Genomic DNA, 20025 nt, shown 5'->3' on the forward strand with positions numbered 1-20025 from the left:
ATAACCTGGTTATCACGTGCTAGGGCTGAACAAGCTCTCTCGACCCTGCATTGTATGTGTACATTTATGCCAGTCAAATGCCAAATACGGATGTCTTCATTAACATTATTTCAGACCGCAGCTGTCAAGCAAGGGGGTAGATCCAATTTGTAGACATTCACAAAGCCTTACATTTTGTCCTCAACTTCAGAACACTTCAGCTAAATACAGAATGTTCGCAGATACTTCAAGTGACAGCCGTGACACTTCAATTATGTGAGAGTTATAGACCTAGTCTATGTAATTTTGTCAAGGCAGAACCTGTAGGAAACATTTACATTTAAGCTCTTGAAATTTTGGTTGTGGTGTTTTGGAAACTAACCAAAGTCTCAGTTTCAATTTGAATTCAACTCTCAGTTTCAAAGAACTGACAAGAAAAAGTCAACTTATTTGAATCTTTTCAAACAAACACTGTCTCATAGCCCCTCTCTTTTCCTAAATCTTAAATTAGGCCCACAAACACAACATAGAACAACATCGCTTGACATACATGCATTCACACCCAAGGAAAATGGAAAAGGGGGGTTGTGTTAGAATCTCAGGAAAAAAAAAGAAAGAGGAGAAAGATGCGTGTCTGACGCGGACATAACTGTGTGACCGGCGACGCTCCTCCTGGTTGTTCTCCTTATCTCAGCACGAGCCCCCGGGGCAGAGAGGGAGTGAATGAGCGATGTATAGATGAACAGATGACTTCCCCCAAGGAGGAGTCTCACACACAGAGGAGGGAGATACGGGAGGAAGAGAGCGGGCAGACCCACACACCCGAGAGAGAGAGAGCGAGAGAGAGAGAGAGAGAGAGAGAGAGAGAGAGAGAGAGAGAGAGAGAGAGAGAGAGAGAGAGAGAGAGAGAGAGAGAGAGAGAGAGAGAGAGAGAGAGAGAGAGAGAAAGAAAGAGAGAGAGAAACCCACACACACCACTGTCCCTCAGCTGCAACAGGTACACGCAGTATAAGAATCTCATCAGAGAGAGCGCGAGGGAGAAGGGGAAAGAGAAGGAAGGAGAGGGACCATCAATTACACAGGCACTCGAGGAAACAGATAACCTGCTCTATGTGTGGCTCCTCTCAAGGCTTCACAGTAAGTAGTCCACCTCTCCTTTACCATCCCACTATTATTCTCATTCTACTATAGTGTGCGCGGTGTGTATGTAGAAATTAGGACAGCCCAGATTACACCTAAAGTCATTTTTTTGTGTCATAATGTGACGTGTGACAGTGAGACAGCGATAGTGATATATGAGTTTTCATGAAGGCTGTGAAAGTTCTGTATGTTTTCAGTCACACACTGCACAGATTTCACATCACTCCACTTCCTAAATTTCAATTTTTGTGTCAATTGGTGTGACAGTGTCATACAATGAAATATTTTTGAGTTGGCGGCTTTCATGATTAGATCTTTGAGTTGTAGGCTTTCACGAAGTTTGTGAAACTATTAGTTTTCAGTCACTCACAGATTTCACACCACTCCTCTTACAAAAGTCTTCCTTTGTGCCAGAAGGTGTTAGGGGCGTAATGGTGATATTTTTAAAAGTCAACAATTTACAACTTCTCATGAGGCCACAGCTGTGTGCCTTTGGCTCATCATGCATTGATTTCAGAGTGCAGTTTCACAGCTTCATGGTTTCAGAGTGAGCTTTCCCCGTCTGTTGTGAGACTCATTCCACTCTGCGGTGATGCGTACCAAAGAAACGTGAAATGTCATCCATCAATCTTGGTCGATGAGTGTATAGTACAAGAGAAGATCAGTTTCCTCTCCTCGTATGGATGAGTATGATACACGTTCTAATAAGATATCGCTGGCATTAAAACATTTAGAATTATTATTATAATTATTATTCTATGTGTTGTGACCATTTCAAAGGGTGTTGAGGAGAAGATGTCAAACATACATTTTGGAGGACTTTACAATCCATTCAGAAAGGGAATAGATAATAAAAGTTAGGACACTTCAACTTGAGCCGTATACCATCAACTGGGATAACTTGAAAAATAAGAGCAAAACTGTTCTCCTGTAGCTCCGTTGGTAGAGCACTGTGATTACAATTCTGGGATAGGGGGTTCGATTTCCAGGACTACTCATATGTCAAATGTATTGCCTGCTTGACTAGTGGCTTTGGATAAACCGTCTGCTAAATGGCATTTGAAATCACCAGCTTCTGACCTTTGGCAACATTTACTCCACCCACACCGCTGCACTTACCACAGGTTTACACCTGCAAAGGCGCTCTAGGATTGGCCTTTTTCATACTAACTCTAGTCCTGTTCATGTCCAGTCTTCATTAAAGCTTTTTCACACTACTGAGTGGGTCCCGGGCTGTAATACACTGGCTTGGTCACGCATCCATCATAGCGGCTGGAACCGTGCTGGAAAGGACAACGTGAAAAAAGAATGTCCGGTTCGAACACCAGACAGAAAGACAGAGGAACAAACGAACAGAGAGGCAGGTAACTGGGAAGAGAGCCAGGTCCCAGTCAGTGTAGAGAGGAAGTCTGGACTGATTCACGGGGAACACTGGTTTCCTACTTGTGAAAGTGGTGGTCGCCGCGCCTCGGCTGACGTGCACAGGAACCTCTTCTTATAGCCATCGTGTTTTGGACGGTCACAGGATGTTTGGAACGGTGGGCGGCGATGGTGCAAGGATGGGCGCTACCGTTTGAAGTTTGTTTGTCCGGTAGTGTTCGTTGGGAAAGTTAGTTAGGACACCCCTCTTCGACTAATTGACAACCCTCTTACCCCTCCGCCATCTCCTTCCGTCTCTGACTGTCTCACACCCCAGCTTCCTTGCTTCTAATTTTAGCTCCCTTCAAAACAGAGTAGAGCTTCCTCCTTCAGCACACTTCATCCGCTGTTTGTGATGCTTCATGCTCTTTCAATTCTATAGGAGGGAGGGAGGGAGGGAGGGAGGGAGGGAGGGAGGGAGGGAGGGAGGGAGGGGGAGGGAGGGAGGGAGGGAGGGAGGGAGGGAGGGAGGGAGGGAGGGAGGGAGGGAGGGAGGGAGGGAGAAAGGGTATAAGCAGTTACAAGAAAAAAATGGAAATTGACTTCCTCAATTATTTGGGCTAATGCACATCATAGTTCTCATACTCTTCTGTGGTCTTATTCCTTAGGCCTCCTCTTCCTCCCAGAACAGCACAGCCATGTTAACCTCAGATGGCTCCCCCTTTCCCCACACCACATCGGTCTCCACCCCCACCCTGACCCTGACCGACTCAAACCTCCAGGACATAGACATGAGCCTCTGGAGTGAGGCCGAGTTCCAGGAGAGGTGCACCTACATCTTGAAGGACCACCCGTTGCACCCGGGTAACCACCCAGAGAACCAGACCAAGGCTGAGAGGTCTCTACCCCGAAACTTGGTCCTGAAACGCTGCCCTGACTCTGCAGAGGTAGGTTATACTGAAAGCGTGAAGACCAAACTTTCCTGGAAATGGGGGATTGAGATTGAAAGAGTTAGTATTTGAATGAAGGGAAGTCTGACTGTTTGTGTTTTCGTGTGTGTGTGGGAGAGTGAGTGGGAATGGTGTTTCTTTGTGGGGACCTAGTGTGTTTGTGTGTGCTTGTGTGTGTTTGGGTGTGTGCGTCTCGGTGTGTTTGCGTGCACACGGGTACATGCATGAGATGCGCACATGCATGAGAATGTATGCCTATCTGTTCATAATGGGTCTGTGTAGTGTGTGTGTGTGTGTGTGTGTGTGTGTGTGTTTATGCATGTGCATACAGCTATACAATATTTGTTCTGTGTGTGCATTTTGGAACACTTCCCTTACATCACTCCCACATCCTTCCATCCTTCCATCCTTCCTCGGGAGGAAGAAATGCTTGACACAGTTGTCTTTCCAGCTTTTCCTCTCTGTGTCTTTTACGCTGTGTACATCTTAAGACAGATGGCATGACAATAGCCACTGGGCGCGTCCCAAACGGCACAATATTCCCTATTTAGTGCACTGCTTTTGACCATAAGGTTTCCCTATGGGCCCTGGTCAAAAGTAGTGCACCAAATAGGGAATATTGTGCTGTTTGGGGTGCAGCCTCTGTCTTCACAGCCACAGCCTGTGATCAGGTGGATACTATACTTTACGTTCCCAATGTCCCATTAAACTGTAAAGCGGAGACACTGAGACGCTTGCTACTGATCGTAAATAATCTCCGGTCCAAGAAGTATATCAGCTAGTTGGATCAAGATGAAAGAAGGGAAGTGGTTGGGCGGGCGGGCGGGCTGATGTTCAGAGTCGAATCCTAAATTCCACTTGCATCAAATTTGAACTTAGTCATGAATTGATGAGTGCGAAGTAGATTCCCACTAAGTGAAATCCGGAGCCTTACTGAACAGGAGACAGGAATGAGACTGAGGCCATGTTTAAATTCTTTCAAAATGGATCCTTCCTACCACCGTTCCTTGACATGTTCACAGATCTTAGATGACCGGAAAGTAATGGTTCCACTGGATTGTTCAGAGTATTCAGACATGACTAGAATCAAAGTGTGTCTGATCTAAGGGCATGGGCAGCGCTTGTCAATATGAACTTGTTCAAATTCAGGCTCCCTTCCTATTCCCTATTTGTCTTTGAGGAGCTTGTTCAGTCAGTCTGACTTCCTCTGAAGTCGGTCCCTCTCCTTGTTCGGGCGGTGTTTGGCGATCGACGTCAACGACCTTCTAGCTGGTCCATTTTTCATTTTCCATTGGTTTTGTCTCGATTTCCTTCACACCTGGTTCCAATCCCATCAATTACATGTTGTGTATTTATCTCTCTATTTCCCCTGATGTCCTTGTCGGAGATTGTTCTATTGTATGTGATTGTGCTAGTATGTGTTGGTGTGCGACGGGTTTTGTACCCACTTTGTTATTTTTCTATATTTTGGTTTTTGGAGTTTGGTCAGCACTTATTAAACGACTCTGTTTATACCAAGTTCGTTCTCCTGGGCCTGACTTCCCTGCCACCAACACGCACCCATTACACTGTCAGTATCAGAGTTTAATATTTTCCCGGTATTTTACAAATGTTCCATCCCGAGAATAAATAACTTTTCTCCCGGGTAACCCTGTATTTCCTGTCAAAACAAAAGGCGTCATTCAAAAGCAGTATAAAGCATATAAAAATGTCTGAATTTGATTAGAGCTTTGATCAGCATGAATATTCAAACCTACTGCTACCTGAGCCTGATAAGACCTATATTAAATACATGAAATACATTTACAACATTTAATCAGCCCAAGCCCCATAATTGTGCCGTTATCTAATACATGTTGTATTGTGCCCAGTTGAACACATTTATTTTAGGCCATATAAAGAACAGCTATGCATGATTTAATGAAAAGCACCAAACAGCACCAAACAGAAACAACATTGTTCACATTTAATAAAATACTTAAAAACAGAAGCAGGCAATAGGCTATACAGCTGGCTTCACAGTTCCTTTTCCCGGAGTCCACAATCTCCTTTGTCTTGATCACGATGAGGGGAGAGGTTGTTGTCCTGGCACCACACAGCCAGGTCTCTGACCTCCTCCCTATAGGTCTTATCGCTGTCGGTGATCAGGCCTACCACTGTTGTCATCGGCAAACATAATGATGGTGTTGGAGTCGTGCCTGGCCATGCAGTCATGAGTGAACAGGGAGTACAGGAGGGGACTGTGCACGCACTCCTGAGGGGCCCCCGTGTTGAGGATCAGTGTGACGGATGTGTTGTTACCTACCTTGCCAATTGGGGGCGGCCCGTCAGGAATCGTCTTGCAGAGGGAGGTGTTTAGTCCCAGGGTCGTTAGCTTAGAGGGCACTATGGTGTTGAACACTGAGCTGTAGTAAATGAAAAGCATTCTCATGCAAGTGTTACTTTTGTCCAGGTGTGAAAGGGCAGTGTGGAGTGCTATAGATATTGCATCATCTGTGGATCTGTTGGGGCGGTATGCAAATTGGAGTGGGTTTAGGGTTTCTGGGATAATGGTGTTGATGTGAGCCATGACCAGCCTTCCAAAGCACTTCATGGCTACAGACCTGAGGTGCTACGGGTTAGGCAGGTTACCTTAGTGTTCTTGGGCGCAGTGACTATGGTGTTCTGCTTGAAACATGTTGGTATTACAGACTCAGACAGGGAGAGTTTGAAAATTTCAGTGAAGACACTTGCCAGTTGGTCAGCGCATGCTGTACACGTCCTAGTAATCCATCCGGTCCTTCTGGCCCTGCGGCCTTGTGAATGTTGATCTGTTTAAAGGTCTTTCTCACATTGGCTACGGAGAGCATGATCACACAGTCATCCGGAACAGTTGATGCTCTCATGCATGTTTCAGTGTTACTTGCCTCGACACGAGCATAGAAGTAATTTTGCTCGTCTGGTAGGCTTGTGTCACTGGGCAGCTCACGGCTGGGCTTCCCTTTGTAGTCTGTAAGAGTTTGCCCTGCCACGTCCGATGAGCGTTGAAACAAGTGTACAAGTCGATCCTGTATTGACGCTTTGCCTGTTCGACGGAGGGCATAGCGTGATTTCTATAAGATTCTATAAGAGTCCTGAAAGCGGCAGCTCTACCTTTTAGCTCAGTGTGGATGTTGCCTGTAATCCATAACTTCTGGTTGGGGTACTGTGTCACTGTGAGGACGACGTCATCGAACATATTCCAGTCTGTGCTAGCAAAACAGTCCTGTAGCTTAGCATCTGCGTCATCTGACCACTTTTTTATTGACCGAGTCACTGGTGCTTCCTGCTTGAGTTTTTGCTTGTAAGCAGGATTCAGGAGGATAGAATTATGGTCAGATTTACCAAATGGAGGGCAAGGGAGAGCTTTGCTCATGTCTCTGTGTGTGGAGTAAAGGTGGTCTAGAGATTTTTCCCTCTGGTTGCACATTTAATATGCTGGTAGAAATTAGGTAAAACGGATTGCATTAAAGTCCCCGGCCACTAGGAGCGCTGCCTCTGGATGAGTGTCTTCCTGTTTCCTTATGGCCGTATACAGCTCATTGGTCTTAGTGCCAGCATCGGTTTGTGGTGTTAAATAGACAGCCAGGAAGAATATAGATGACATGTCTCTTGGTAAATAGTGTGGTCTACCACTTATCATGAGATACTCTACCTCAGGTGAGCAAAACCTCAAGACTTCCTTAGATTTTGTGCACCAGCTGTTGTTTACAAATATACATAGACCACCACCCCTTGTCGGCTGTTCTATCCTGCCGAAAATCAGTGTCACCATCTTAGCTAAAATAACGTCACAGTCAGCATTGATAATAGAACTAATGTGTTAGTAAACCTGCTACAATCATGCAGTAATGTTACAGTGTACAGTCAGTAAACAGTTTAGCATTTATGCCGGCAGCGGTGGCAATACATTTGTAAATCCAAAAGCTTACCTTGACTTGGAAGAGTGTTGTGTTGGATAGTCATAGCCAGCTAGCTATCATAGCATCCCTCTGTTTGACCAGGGTGTTTGAGTAGGCGAAACTAGCTAGCTGCATTTAATAGATACAGTGCCTTGCGAAAGTATTTGGCCCCCTTGAATTTTGCGACATTTTGCCACATTTCAGGCTTCAAACATAAAATCCATCTATGATCCTGGAGAAGAGTCCCCTAAGTAAGCTGGTCCTGGGGTTCTGTTATCAAACAGACCCCACAGTGCCCCAGGACATCAACACAATTAGACCCAACCAAATCACGAGAAAACAAAAAGATATTTACTTGGCACATTGGAAAGAATTAACAAAAAAAACAGGGCAAACTAGAATGCTATTTGGCCCTAAACAGAGAGGACACAGTGGCGGAATACCTGATATTATTGGATATTTCAAACCTTTTTTAACAAATCAAAAACTGAAAAATTGGGCGTGCAAAATTATTCAGCCCCTTTACTTTCAGTGCAGCAAACTCTCTCCAGAAGTTCAGTGAGGATCTCTGAATGATCCAATGTTGACCTAAATGACTAATGATGATAAATACAATCCACCTGTGTGTAATCAAGTCTCCGTATAAATGCACCTGCACTGTGATAGTCTCAGAGGTCCGTTAAAAGCGAGGAGAGCATCATGAAGAACAAGGAAAACACCAGGCAGGTCCGAGATACTGTTGTGAAGAAGTTTAAAGCCGGATTTGGAAACAAAAAGATTTCGCAAGCTTTAAACATCCCAAGGAGCACTGTGCAAGCGATAATATTGAAATGGAAGGAGTATCAGACCACTGCAAATCTACCAAGACCTGGCCTTCCCTCTAAACTTTCAGCTCATACAAGGAGAAGACTGATCAGAGATGCAGCCAAGAGGCCCATGATCACTCTGGATGAACTGCAGAGATCTACAGCTGAGGTGGGAGACTCTGTCCATAGGACAACAATCAGTCGTATATTGCACAAATCTGGCCTTTATGGAAGAGTGGTAAGAAGAAAGCCATTTCTTAAAGATATCCATAAAAAGTGTAGTTTAAGGTTTGCCACAAGCCACCTGGGAGACACACCAAACATGTGGAAGAAGGTGCTCTGGTCAGATGAAACCAAAATTGAACTTTTTGGCAACAATGCAAAACGTTATGTTTGGCGTAAAAGCAACACAGCTCATCACTCTGAACACACCATCCCCACTGTCAAACATGGTGGTGGCAGCATCATGGTTTGGGCCTGCTTTTCTTCAGCAGGGACAGGGAAGATGGTTAAAATTGACGGGAAGATGGATGGAGCCAAATACAGGACCATTCTGGAAGAAAACCTGATGGAGTCTGCAAAAGACCTGAGACTGGGACGGAGATTTGTCTTCCAACAAGACAATGATCCAAAATAAAGCAAAATCTACAATGGAATGGTTCAAAAATAAACATATCCAGGTGTTAGAATGGCCAAGTCAAAGTCCAGACCTGAATCCAATCGAGAATCTGTGGAAAGAACTGAAAACTGCTGTTCACAAATGCTCTCCATCCAACCTCACTGAGCTCGAGCTGTTTTGCAAGGAGGAATGGGAAAAAAATTCAGTCTCTAGATGTGCAAAACTGATAGAGACATACCCCAAGCGACTTAAAGCTGTAATCGCAGCAAAAGGTGGCGCTACAAAGTATTAACTTAAGGGGGCTGAATAATTTTGCACGCCCAATTTTTCAGTTTTTGATTTGTTACAAAAGTTTGACATATCCAATAAATGTCGTTCCACTTCATGATTGTGTCCCACTTGTTGTTGATTCTTCACAAAAAAATACAGTTTTATATCTTTATGTCTGAAGCCTGAAATGTGGCAAAAGTTCGCAAAGTTCAAGGGCGCCGAATACTTTCGCAAGGCACTGTAAGTAAGTGAAACTGAAAAAAAAGACAATCTCTCTCGCGCTATCTCTCTCTTGCTTCTCCTTAAATTCATGCGACGAGCAATCCCGTATCCGGGATCCTATTTATAGCCTCAAGCTCATTAGCATAACGCAACGTTAACTATTCATGAAAATCGCAAATGAAATAATTATATTTGCTCTCAAGCTTAGACTTTTATTAACACTGTCATCTCAGATTTTCAAAATATGCTATTGAACTATAGCTAAACAAGCATTTGTTTAAGAGTATTGATAGCAAGCATAGCTATAAGCCTAGAATTCAGCCAGCACATTTTCACAAAAACAAGAAAAACATTCAAATAAAATCATTTACCTTTGAAGAACTTCAGATGTTTTCAATGAGGAAACTCTCAGTTAGATAGCAAATGTTCAGTTTTTCTAAAATATTATTTGTGTAGGACAAATCGCTCCGTTTTGTTCACGTTTGGCTACGAAAAAAACCTGTATCCAGTTATAGCCTCAAGCTCATTAGCATAACGTAACGTTAAATATTTATGAAAATCGCAAATGAAATGAATTTAATATGCTAGCTCTCAAGCTTAGCCTTTTCTTAACAACACTGTCATCTCAGATTTTCAAAATATGCTATTGAACTATAGCTAAACAAGCATTTGTGTAAGAGTATTGATAGCAAGCATAGCTATAAGCCTAGAATTCAGCCAGCACATTTTCACAAAAACAAGAAAAACATTCAAATAAAATCATTTACCTTTCAAGAACTTCAGATGTTTTCAATGAGGAAACTCTCAGTTAGATAGCAAATGTTCAGTTTTTCAATAAATATTATTTGTGTAGGACAAATCGCTCCGTTTTGTTCACGTTTGGCTACGAAAAAAACCTGTATCCAGTTATAGCCTCAAGCTCATTAGCATAACGTAACGTTAACTATTTATGAAAATCTCAAATGAAATGAAATTAATATGCTAGCTCTCAAGCTTAGCCTTTTCTTAACAACACTGTCATCTCAGATTTTCAAAATATGCTTTTCAACCATAGCAAAACAAGCATTTGTGTAAGAGTATTGATAGCTAGCGTAGCATTTAGCGGGCAACATTTTCACAAAAACCAGAAAAGCATTCAAATAAAATCATTTACCATTAAAGAACTTCGGATGTTTTCAATGAGGAGACTCTCAGTTAGATAGCAAATGTTCAGTTTTTCCTGAAAGATTCTTTGTGTAGGAGAAATCGCTCCGTTTGGTACATCACATTTGGCTACCAAAAAAAAACAAAAATTCAGTCACCAAAACGCCAAACTTTTTTCCAAATTAACTCCATAATATCGACTGAAACATGGCAAACGTTGTTTAGAATCAATCCTCAAGGTGTTTTTCACATATCTCTTCATTGATATATCGTTCGTGGAAGTCTGCTTTCTTCTCTGAATTACATGGAAAGAAACTTGCAGCTGAGGTTTACGCACCAATTTCGACGCAGGACACCGGGCAGACACCTGGTAAATGTGGTCTCTTATGGTCAATCTTCCAATGATATGCCTACAAATACGTCACAATGCTGCTGACACCTTGGGGAAACGGCAGAAATTGTGGGCTCATTCCTGGCGCATTCACAGCCATATAAGGAGACATTGGAAAACAGCGCTTCAAAAATTTTGCTCATTTCCTGTTTGAAGTTTCATCTTGGTTTCACCTGGAGCATCAGTTCTGTGGTACTCACAGATAATATCTTTGCAGTTTTGGAAACGTCAGAGTGGTGAGCCTTCTAGGTTTTGTATTGAAGTCAATGCACTCAAAGGAAGACAGAATCTAGCTGTCCTCCGGCTACACCATGGTGCTACCCTACAGGGTGCTGCTGAGGCTACTGTAGACCTTCTTTACAAAATAGTGTTTTAATCAATTCATTGGTGACGTGATTATATTTACTATAGTTTTATTGAGAAAATATAACTTTCTTTTAAATGTTTTAGAATTATTATTTTTATGAAATTCACTGAGGAGGATGGTCCTCCCCTTCCTCCTTCCTGTGTTGTACAGGTGCTTGGGGTGACCAGTCGGGAGCTCATTCAGAAGGGTACACGGTTCGGCCCTCTGGTGGGCCAGACCTACAGCAATGACATGGTGCCCAAAGATGCCAACAGGAAGTACTTCTGGAGAGTAAGTGAGGGGCATTGTGCAATCTCATTGAGGTCAAATTCTGTTCACTTCTACAGGGGGTAGAGGGATTGCACAAATTGACACTTGTGGTCTCACATCCTGTGTAATGTGTGTGTGTGCATGTGTGTGTGTGTGTGCGCTTAGGTGCGCTTGTGTTTTTACGTCAATGTGTTATTTTTTGCTTTACTGTAAAGGTTGTGAGTGAAGGTGTGTGTGCGTGTTTTCTCGTTGGGGAGGAGGTCACACACACAGCTGTTCGGTTTCAGTGAAGCAGTGCTTTTCCACTCACTGCTCCTCTCGGCAGTGCCATGGTCTCACTGCTGGGAAACACATGCTCGCGCACACACACATACACACACACACACACACTGACTCTCACACTGACTAAGCAAGGAAGTGGCCTAGAGCCTGCGAGCCACGACTTCCACTTGCATACACACAGCTAACGGCTTAGGCCTGCAAACAGCATAGTCATGACACAGACCAACAGACTATACACAGTCCCGACACAATATCTAAACAACTGGGCCACTCCACAGACATGAGATTAACACAGCCATCACATTGAATCATGACTTTACAGAGTCCAGGTTGTCTATCTGCAAACAACACTGCTTCCAGACAAAGACCAACAAACAAAGTGATATAAAGCAGATTGAGTGGAAAACTGTGGTCGAGCACAAATCCAGAGAGAAGAAACTCTTTTTTTTGTTGCTCTCCAGGAATGTCTAACCATTTAGGTGTGCTGCATTGGTACATACTGTAGGTATGACATTGAAATTAGAGTGATATAACACAGTCAGTTGTGAATTGACTCAAGTAGACTTGTCCTACTGTCATTCCGGTAGAAACAACACATTATGACCACACCGGGTACCCCACCACTACCACCACCAACCAAATCCCTCCACACCTTATATGATAGATAGAACAACATCCTGAGTGACTTCCTTTCTCACGTCATATTACTGGATTGATGCCATATCTTAGGTTTCAGAGCCGTGGGAGAAGGCTGTGTTGATGTAGTCATCTAATTCTCTCTCCCTCTCTTGTTTCCAGGTGTTCTCAGAGGGTCGGTTACATCACATCCTGGATGGCTTGGACGAGGAGAAGAGTAACTGGATGCGCTACGTCAACCCGGCCCGTCGTCCAGAGGACCAGAACCTGGCGGCGTGCCAGACTGGCATGGCCATCTACTTCTACACGGTGAGAGCCGTGCCACCGGGCCAGGAGCTGCTGGTGTGGTACTGCCCGGAGTTCGCCCACCGTCTCAACTACCCGCCCCCCGGAGAGCTCTTCACGGAGAGAATTGGTACGTTTCTGAGATGGATTCTGAAATGCAGAGGAGCTACATCTGGCAGCAAGTTGCTGTTTTGTGGCCTCCTCGACTAACATCAGATTCATATAGGAATCAAGCCTGGAACTATTGTACTTATTAAGTTATACTAGACCAGCCTAACGGATCCAATCCCATGCGTGTTTGGCACAACGAAAGGAGTGGAGAGCCATTCCTAGAGTTTACCAGAGCAATGGGTGGATGTAGGTGGTTATTCGAAGCCAAAATCGCTCAGTCAATGATCCAGTCGACTTACAAACTCTTTGTGTGGGTGTTTAACTAGTAATAAAAGTCACACCCACAGGCATTTGTGAGGAGAGAAAAGAAAGGAGATAAGATCTAGCTCCAGGTGTCACCAGGAGTGGTTTTGTCTCAATAGGGAGAGACCAATTTCAGGTCTCAAGGCAAAGTTTAAATGTCCCTTTTTTCATGCACGCACGCACACACGCACGCACGCACGCACACACGCACGCACGCACACACACACACACACACACACACAAACATACACACACACACACACACACACACACACACACACACACACACACACACACACACACACACACACACACACACACACCAATCCAGGAGGGGGGTGTTGAGGTGCTGACAGTTCTCTGGAAGGTTTCCCTTTCATTTGGCTGCTCTTGAAGAGGAAGAGCGGGAGGAAGTGCTCTGTCTGTCTGTCTGTCTGTCTGTCTGTCTGTCTGTCTGTCTGTCTGTCTGTCTGTCTGTCTGTCTCTGTGTGTGTGTCTGTCTGCCTGTCTGTCTCTCTCTGTGTGTGTGTCTGTCTGTCTGTCTCTGTGTGTCTGTCTGTCTGTCTCTCTCTGTGTGTCTGTGTGTCTGTCTGTCTGTCTGTCTGTCTGTCTGTCTGTCTGTCTGTCTGTCTGTCTGTCTGTGTGTGTCACCAATACCTGACAGTACAGTATTTGATCTAGCTACGGATCACTTATTCTTTATTGAGAGCCTTTAAACGGGTCAACATTCACAAGGGCGCAGGGCTGTCTTCACTGACATTTTCATCCTCTACCTGACCGAGTCTGTAATACCTATATGTTTCAAGCAGACCACCATAGTCCCTGTGCCCAAGAACGCCAAGGTAGCCTCCCTAAATTACTACCGACTCGTAGCACTCAACGTCTGTAGCCATGAAGTGCAATGAAAGGCGGGTCATGGCTCACATCAACACCATCATTCAAGAAACCCTAGACCTACTCCAATTTGCATACCGCCCCAACAGATCCACAGATTACGCAATCTCTATTGCACTCCATACTGCCCTTTCCCACCTGGACAAAAGGAACACCTATGTGAGAATGCTGTTCATTAACTATAGCTTAGCGTTCAACACCATAGTGCCTTCAAAGCTCAACACTAAGCTAAAGAACCTGGAACTAAACACCTCCCTGGATCCTGGACTTCCTGATGGACCACCCCCAGGTGGTAAGGTTAGGCAACAACACATCTCACATGCTGATCCTCAACACGTGGGCCCCTCAGGGGTGAGTGCTTAGTCCAATCTTTACTCCATGTTCACCCATGACTGTGTGGCCAAGCATGACTCCAATATCATCGTAAGCAAAACGATGGTAGGCCTGATCACCAACAATGATGAGACAGCCTATAGGGAGGAGGTCAGTGACCAGGCAGTGTAGTGCCAGGACAACAACCTATCCCTCAATGTGAGCAAGACTATGGAGCTGATTGTGTATTACAGGTTAATGGGAGCCGAGCACACCCCAATTCGCATCGACGGGGCTGTATTGGTGTGTGTCGAGAGCTGCAAGTTCACCAACAAACGAACAAACTATCATGGTCCAAACGCACGAAGGCAGTCGTAAAGAGGGCACGACAACACCTATTCCCCCTCAGGAGATTGAAAATATTTGGCATGGGTCCTTAGATCCTCAAAAAATTCTACAGCTACACCATCGAGAGCATCCTGACTGGTTGCATCACCTTCTGGTATGCCAATTGGTCGGTATCAGACTGCAAGGCACTACAGAGGGTATGTAACGTGTACACTAGGAGTCAGGAAGCAAGTGCCGGGAGTGCATTTAATAATAAATGGAGTACAGACATAAAAACCAAGAAAAATAATCAATAACGCCTGGGGAAAGAACCAAAGGGAGTGACAGCTATAGGGGAGGGAATCAGGAAGGTGATGGGGTCCAGGTGAGTCTCATGAAGCACAGGTGTGCGTAATAGTGAATAAACTGGCGCCTTGAACGCCGGAGAGGGAGAGCAGGAGTAGATGTGACAGGGTTGTGCGTACAGCCCAGTACATCACCGGGGCCAAGCTTCCTGTCATCCAGGACCTCTATACCAAGCGGTCAGAGTAAGGCCCTAAACATTGTCAGACTCCAGCCACCCAAGTCATAGACTGTTCTCTCTGCACCGCACGGCAAGCGGCACCTTAACAGCTTTTACCCCCTTAGCCGTAACACTGCTGAACAATTGATCAAATGGCTACCCGGACTATTTGCATTGACCCCCATTTTTACACTGGTCCTACATGCTGTTTATTATCTATGCATAGTCACTTTACCTGTACCCCCACACATTGACTCGGTACCGGTACCCCCTGTATGTAGCCTCGTTATTGTTATTGTTATTGTTACTTTCGTTTATTTACCAAAAATTTCTTACTCTGCATTGTAGGTTAAGGGCTTGTAAGTAAGGTCTGATGTATTCTGCGCATGCGACAAATAAAATTAGATTAGATTCTTTTGTGTGACAAAACTTTACCCTAAGTATGTGTGTCTGTGTCTTTTTTTCTCCCACAGAGCAAAACAATGTTCATGGAAAGAGTTCAGGGAAGACGGGGCACAGCATGTCTGAAATCCTGAGGATGGAGCACACCAAGCCCGACCCCACTTGCCCCCGACTCCCCGAATCGGCACAGTCCTCAACCTGCAGCCCTGTCCTACCCCTGTGCCCCTCTGTGGTCTACTCCAGCTACCCACCCATCCCGTACTGTGGCCCCCCAATCCCCAAAAGGTCCCTCAGCAGCCGTGTCAGCCCCCACATGCACTTCCCTGTCAAGCCCAGCCTGGGCATCCCCATCACATCCCAACATTACCCAGTGTCGTCATTGCCAGGTCGCATGTACCCCAGTTCACTGTGCAGTCCCTACCTCATACCTCACTTCCCGCTTGGCATTAACAGCCTACTACCTCACACATACCCCTTGTACAGTGACAGAATAGCTCCTCATATGCCATTTCCACCTCACATGCTGCCTTTTGAGGTGTACCCGCACGTTCTGCGCCCATCTGCCAATGTACACAAAGAGCTCCTGCTTGCACTGACCACTACCCCAAAAAACCTCTCACTGCCCAATGGCAGCAGAGATCTGCCCCTCGCACAGACCAAAAGCAAAAAAGACCTCAATTGTATGCCGACCAATGGGTGCAAACACCTTGGGGACCATGTGCCTTCACCAAAGAATTACCTCAAAAACCTACCTTTGACACCAACGGACAACTTCAGTGACCCCAATCATTCATCTGCCAGCAGCACCTTCGATGACCAGCCTCTACCAGCCACCTCTTCAATGGCAAACTGCCTCGCACCCAGGGGAGGCTCACCGCTGGCGGGCCTGACCGCCTCTTCTGACTACCTCCCCTCCAAGCGCACATCCGCCCTCCTGAGCTCCAGCCACAGTGCAGAGGAAGGGGCAGTGGACCTGCGGAAGGCCAGGCATGGTGGACGGGTCATCGGGTACAAGGCCCTGTCCTACCCGCTCACACGGAAGAATGGGAAGATCCGGTACGAGTGCAACATCTGCAGCAAGCTCTTCGGTCAGCTATCCAACCTCAAGGTCAGTCAGTCCCTGATCATATGGCCCATGTCTGAGATTACAAGTACTTTATGTTTAGATGATAGTTTATGCTAATATGATATCCTTATTGAAATAGTTTTGCTTATATAAAAGTTTGTGGTCATACGAAGAACCTGAAAAAACTGCTGATGGGCTGACAATGTATGAAAAGAACAGTATATACTCCCAATTACACTGCACGCTGCTAATTACCACCTTTATTGGATCGATAGACAAGCTGGACTCATTGATAGATGTAACAATATAAATACAAATCTGGGACACTGAAACATGTATGATATGCTAGGTTTGTAATGGTATATATTAATTTGTGGATGTCCATCATCCATTTCCTATGATACACTATGCACACAAAAGTATGTGGACACCCCTTCAATTGAGTGGATTTGACTATTTCAGCCACACCCGTTGCTGACAGGTGTATAAAATTGAGCACACAGCCATGCAATCTCCATAGACAAAAACTGGCAGTCTGACGGACGAATCCGGGTTTGGCGAATGCCAGGAGAGTGCTACCTGCTCGAATGCATAGTGCCAACTGTAAAGTTTGGTGGAGGAGGAATAATGATCTGGAGCTGTTTTTCATTTTTTGGGGCTAGTCCCCTTAGTTCCAGTGAAGGAAAATATTTCCTGTTTCAGCATGACAATGCCCCCGTGCACAAAGCGAGGTACAAACAGAAATGGCTTGTCGAGATCAGTGTGGAAGAACTTGATTGGCCTGCACAGAGCCCTGACCTCAACCCCATTGAACACCTTTGGGATGATTTGGAACGCCAACTGCGAGCCAAGTCTAATCACGCAACATCAGTGCCCAACATCACTAATGCTGTTCTGGCTTAATGGAAGCAAGTCCCCACTCTTCTTCCCAGAAGAGTAGAGGCTGTTGAAGCAGCAAAAGGGGGACCAACTCCATATTAATGACCATGATTTTGGAATGAGATGTTCAACGAGCAGGTGTTCACATACTTTTGGTAATCTAGTGTAAGTTACAAATTACAATTCATATATATGTTATGAATTTCAGTTTGTATGATATGTTATGAATTGCTTTTCGTACAGTATGTTACAAATTTGCAGTAAGTATGATTTGTTATGAATTATAATTTGTTGTGGCTAACGTTCGTTGGGGGCTAACGTTAGCTAAGCTAGGGGCTAGGGGTTAAGGTTAGTGTTGGAATTAAGTTTAGGAGTTTGGTTAAAGGGTTAGGGGAAGGGTTAGCGAACACAACAAGTAGTAAATAGTTACAAAGTTACTAATAAGCTAAAGTTGACCATGATGAGATTCTAACACACAACCTTTGGGTTGCTAGACGTTCATGTTAAAAGCCAATCTATGCCTTAGGTAACCTTCTGTCTTATGTAACCATACGAACCATAACATATCCTACTCATTTGAGTGTCTTGGATTTGTTTTACTATGTTACGGCTAGTGTATGAGACCAGGCTGCAACAAAGGTGGTAATTGGGTGTATAGGGGCTTTCTGTTCTTTTCATGAAATAGATTTGTCTCATCCTCTGTTTTTTGTCTTTCCACTTTTCATTTCCTTTTTATGGCTCTCTCTTTCTGTCTATCTTTCTGTTTCCTTCCTTCCTGCTATTATGTTTCCTGTCTCCAGGTCCACCTGCGAGTCCACAGTGGAGAGCGGCCCTTCAGGTGTCAGACCTGCAGTAAGGACTTCACCCAGCTGGCCCACCTGCAGAAACACTTCCTGGTTCACACTGGGGAGAAGCCACACGAATGCCAGGTATACTGATACTTCATTGATATGTCATGCTTCCCTGATACCATCATTCTTCACTATGTTATACTGCACGAAGTCGACAATGGGAGCACAAAATAACACATCAGAATATTCCCAAGCAAGCCTGCGTAAAATCTCATACTAATCTTGCTCTACTGCTAAAGAAACACCATTCATGAAGTAATTACTCTCATCCTTTCTCCCCCATCTCTCTCTTTCGCTTCAGGTGTGCCGCAAGCGTTTTAGCAGCACCAGCAACCTCAAGACCCACCTGCGTCTCCACTCAGGTGAAAAGCCATATCAGTGTAAGCTGTGCTTGGCCCGCTTCACCCAGTATGCCCACCTCAAGCTCCACAAGCGCCTGCACACTGGCGAGCGCCCCTACCACTGCCCACACTGCCTATGCGCCTACCTCAATTACTGCAGCCTCCAGGTGCACCTCCAGGGTTTCTGCCCTTCAGGACCCGACCCCTCAGGCCCTGTTGCCTCTGTTGAGGAGCTGCACCGTGTCAATGCCGCGATCGAGCAGTTTGACCTGAGCAAGGCTGCGGAACGCCTGGAGGCAATGGCAGCGGGAGCTGAGGAGGAGAATGGGAACAGCAGCACTAGCGTCCTGCTGCAGGAGATGGAGTTGGGGCGGAAGAGCTCCAACCATTTTAACGGCGCCAATGGGAATATGTCACTAGTCGAGCATGGCTTACTATGCAGCAGCGAGGGAATCCTCTGTCCTTAGGTTGCAGTATCACAGCCGCTGCACTGGCCTGGTTATGCATCCACATACAATGTATAGTGTTTGCAATGTACTGGAAAGGACCATGTGAAAATGAAATATCCACGCCAGCACAGTACAGCTTGGTTCGGTAATGATACTGTGGAAAGAGTACAAGGCACAGCGTACTAATCCATCAGGGTGACAGTGGCCTGATAGTGACCTTTACTGTTTGAAGCAAGGCTTTGTCTCTATTACAGGGATTTTTACTCTCAGGGCAATGTGAAGAGCAGTGGAGGCTGCTGAGGGGAGGACTGCTCATACAAATGACTGCAACAGAGCGAATGGAATAGCAAACACATGGAAACCATGTGTTTAACGTATTTGATACCGTTCCACAAATTCCGCTCCAGCCAATACCACAAGACCGTCCTCCCCAATTAAGCTTACACCATCCTCTTGTGGTGAATAATTGGGATTTTACTAGGAGAACATTATTATCAGAGAATATAAACATTGTATTGATATCCTCAGCCTTATTATTCATTTATTATGCCGTTTCTTGTAACCTGAGGAAGCCACAAAGACAGAGACTTGTGATCAAATGTTTATAACAGAGTTTTATTTCCTACTATCTGTTTTTGTCATTTCTTATTTCTTGATGATGTGGGGCAATAATTGAAAATAAACAATTCATGCATAAAGAAATAATGTGCCTTACTTTACATTTGAATGTGTTTATTCACATTTATGTGTATGTGTGTGTGTGTGTGTGTGTGTGTGTGCAGGCTTGGGTAGGTTACTTTCTTAATGTCATCCGTTACAGTTACTAGTAGTAGTAGGTTGTCCAAAATTGTCATCAGTAAAGTTACTTTTGGATTACCTCAAACTCAGTAATGTAATCTGATTACTTTCCATTCATTTTAGATGACTTTCCCCTTAAGAAGCATTAAAA

At 44.8% G+C, this 20025-nt stretch overlaps 1 protein-coding gene across 1 annotated transcript; it reads left to right on the forward strand.

Annotated features, from left to right (window-relative positions):
* The first annotated feature begins 870 nt into the window (after positions 1–870).
* LOC135557369 (PR domain zinc finger protein 1-like) lies at positions 871–19704 on the forward strand. The gene is made up of 7 exons (XM_064990580.1): positions 871–1116; positions 3147–3425; positions 11317–11436; positions 12496–12748; positions 15562–16598; positions 18236–18364; positions 18588–19704. The coding sequence occupies exons 1-7, from the start codon at positions 1090–1092 to the stop codon at positions 19092–19094; spliced, it is 2352 nt and encodes a 783-aa protein (XP_064846652.1). The 5' UTR covers positions 871–1089; the 3' UTR covers positions 19095–19704.
* Positions 19705–20025: the final 321 nt, after the last annotated feature.

The sequence above is a fragment of the Oncorhynchus masou genome, chromosome 16 (genome assembly GCF_036934945.1).
Source record: "Oncorhynchus masou masou isolate Uvic2021 chromosome 16, UVic_Omas_1.1, whole genome shotgun sequence".
Classification (NCBI taxonomy): domain Eukaryota; kingdom Metazoa; phylum Chordata; class Actinopteri; order Salmoniformes; family Salmonidae; genus Oncorhynchus; species Oncorhynchus masou.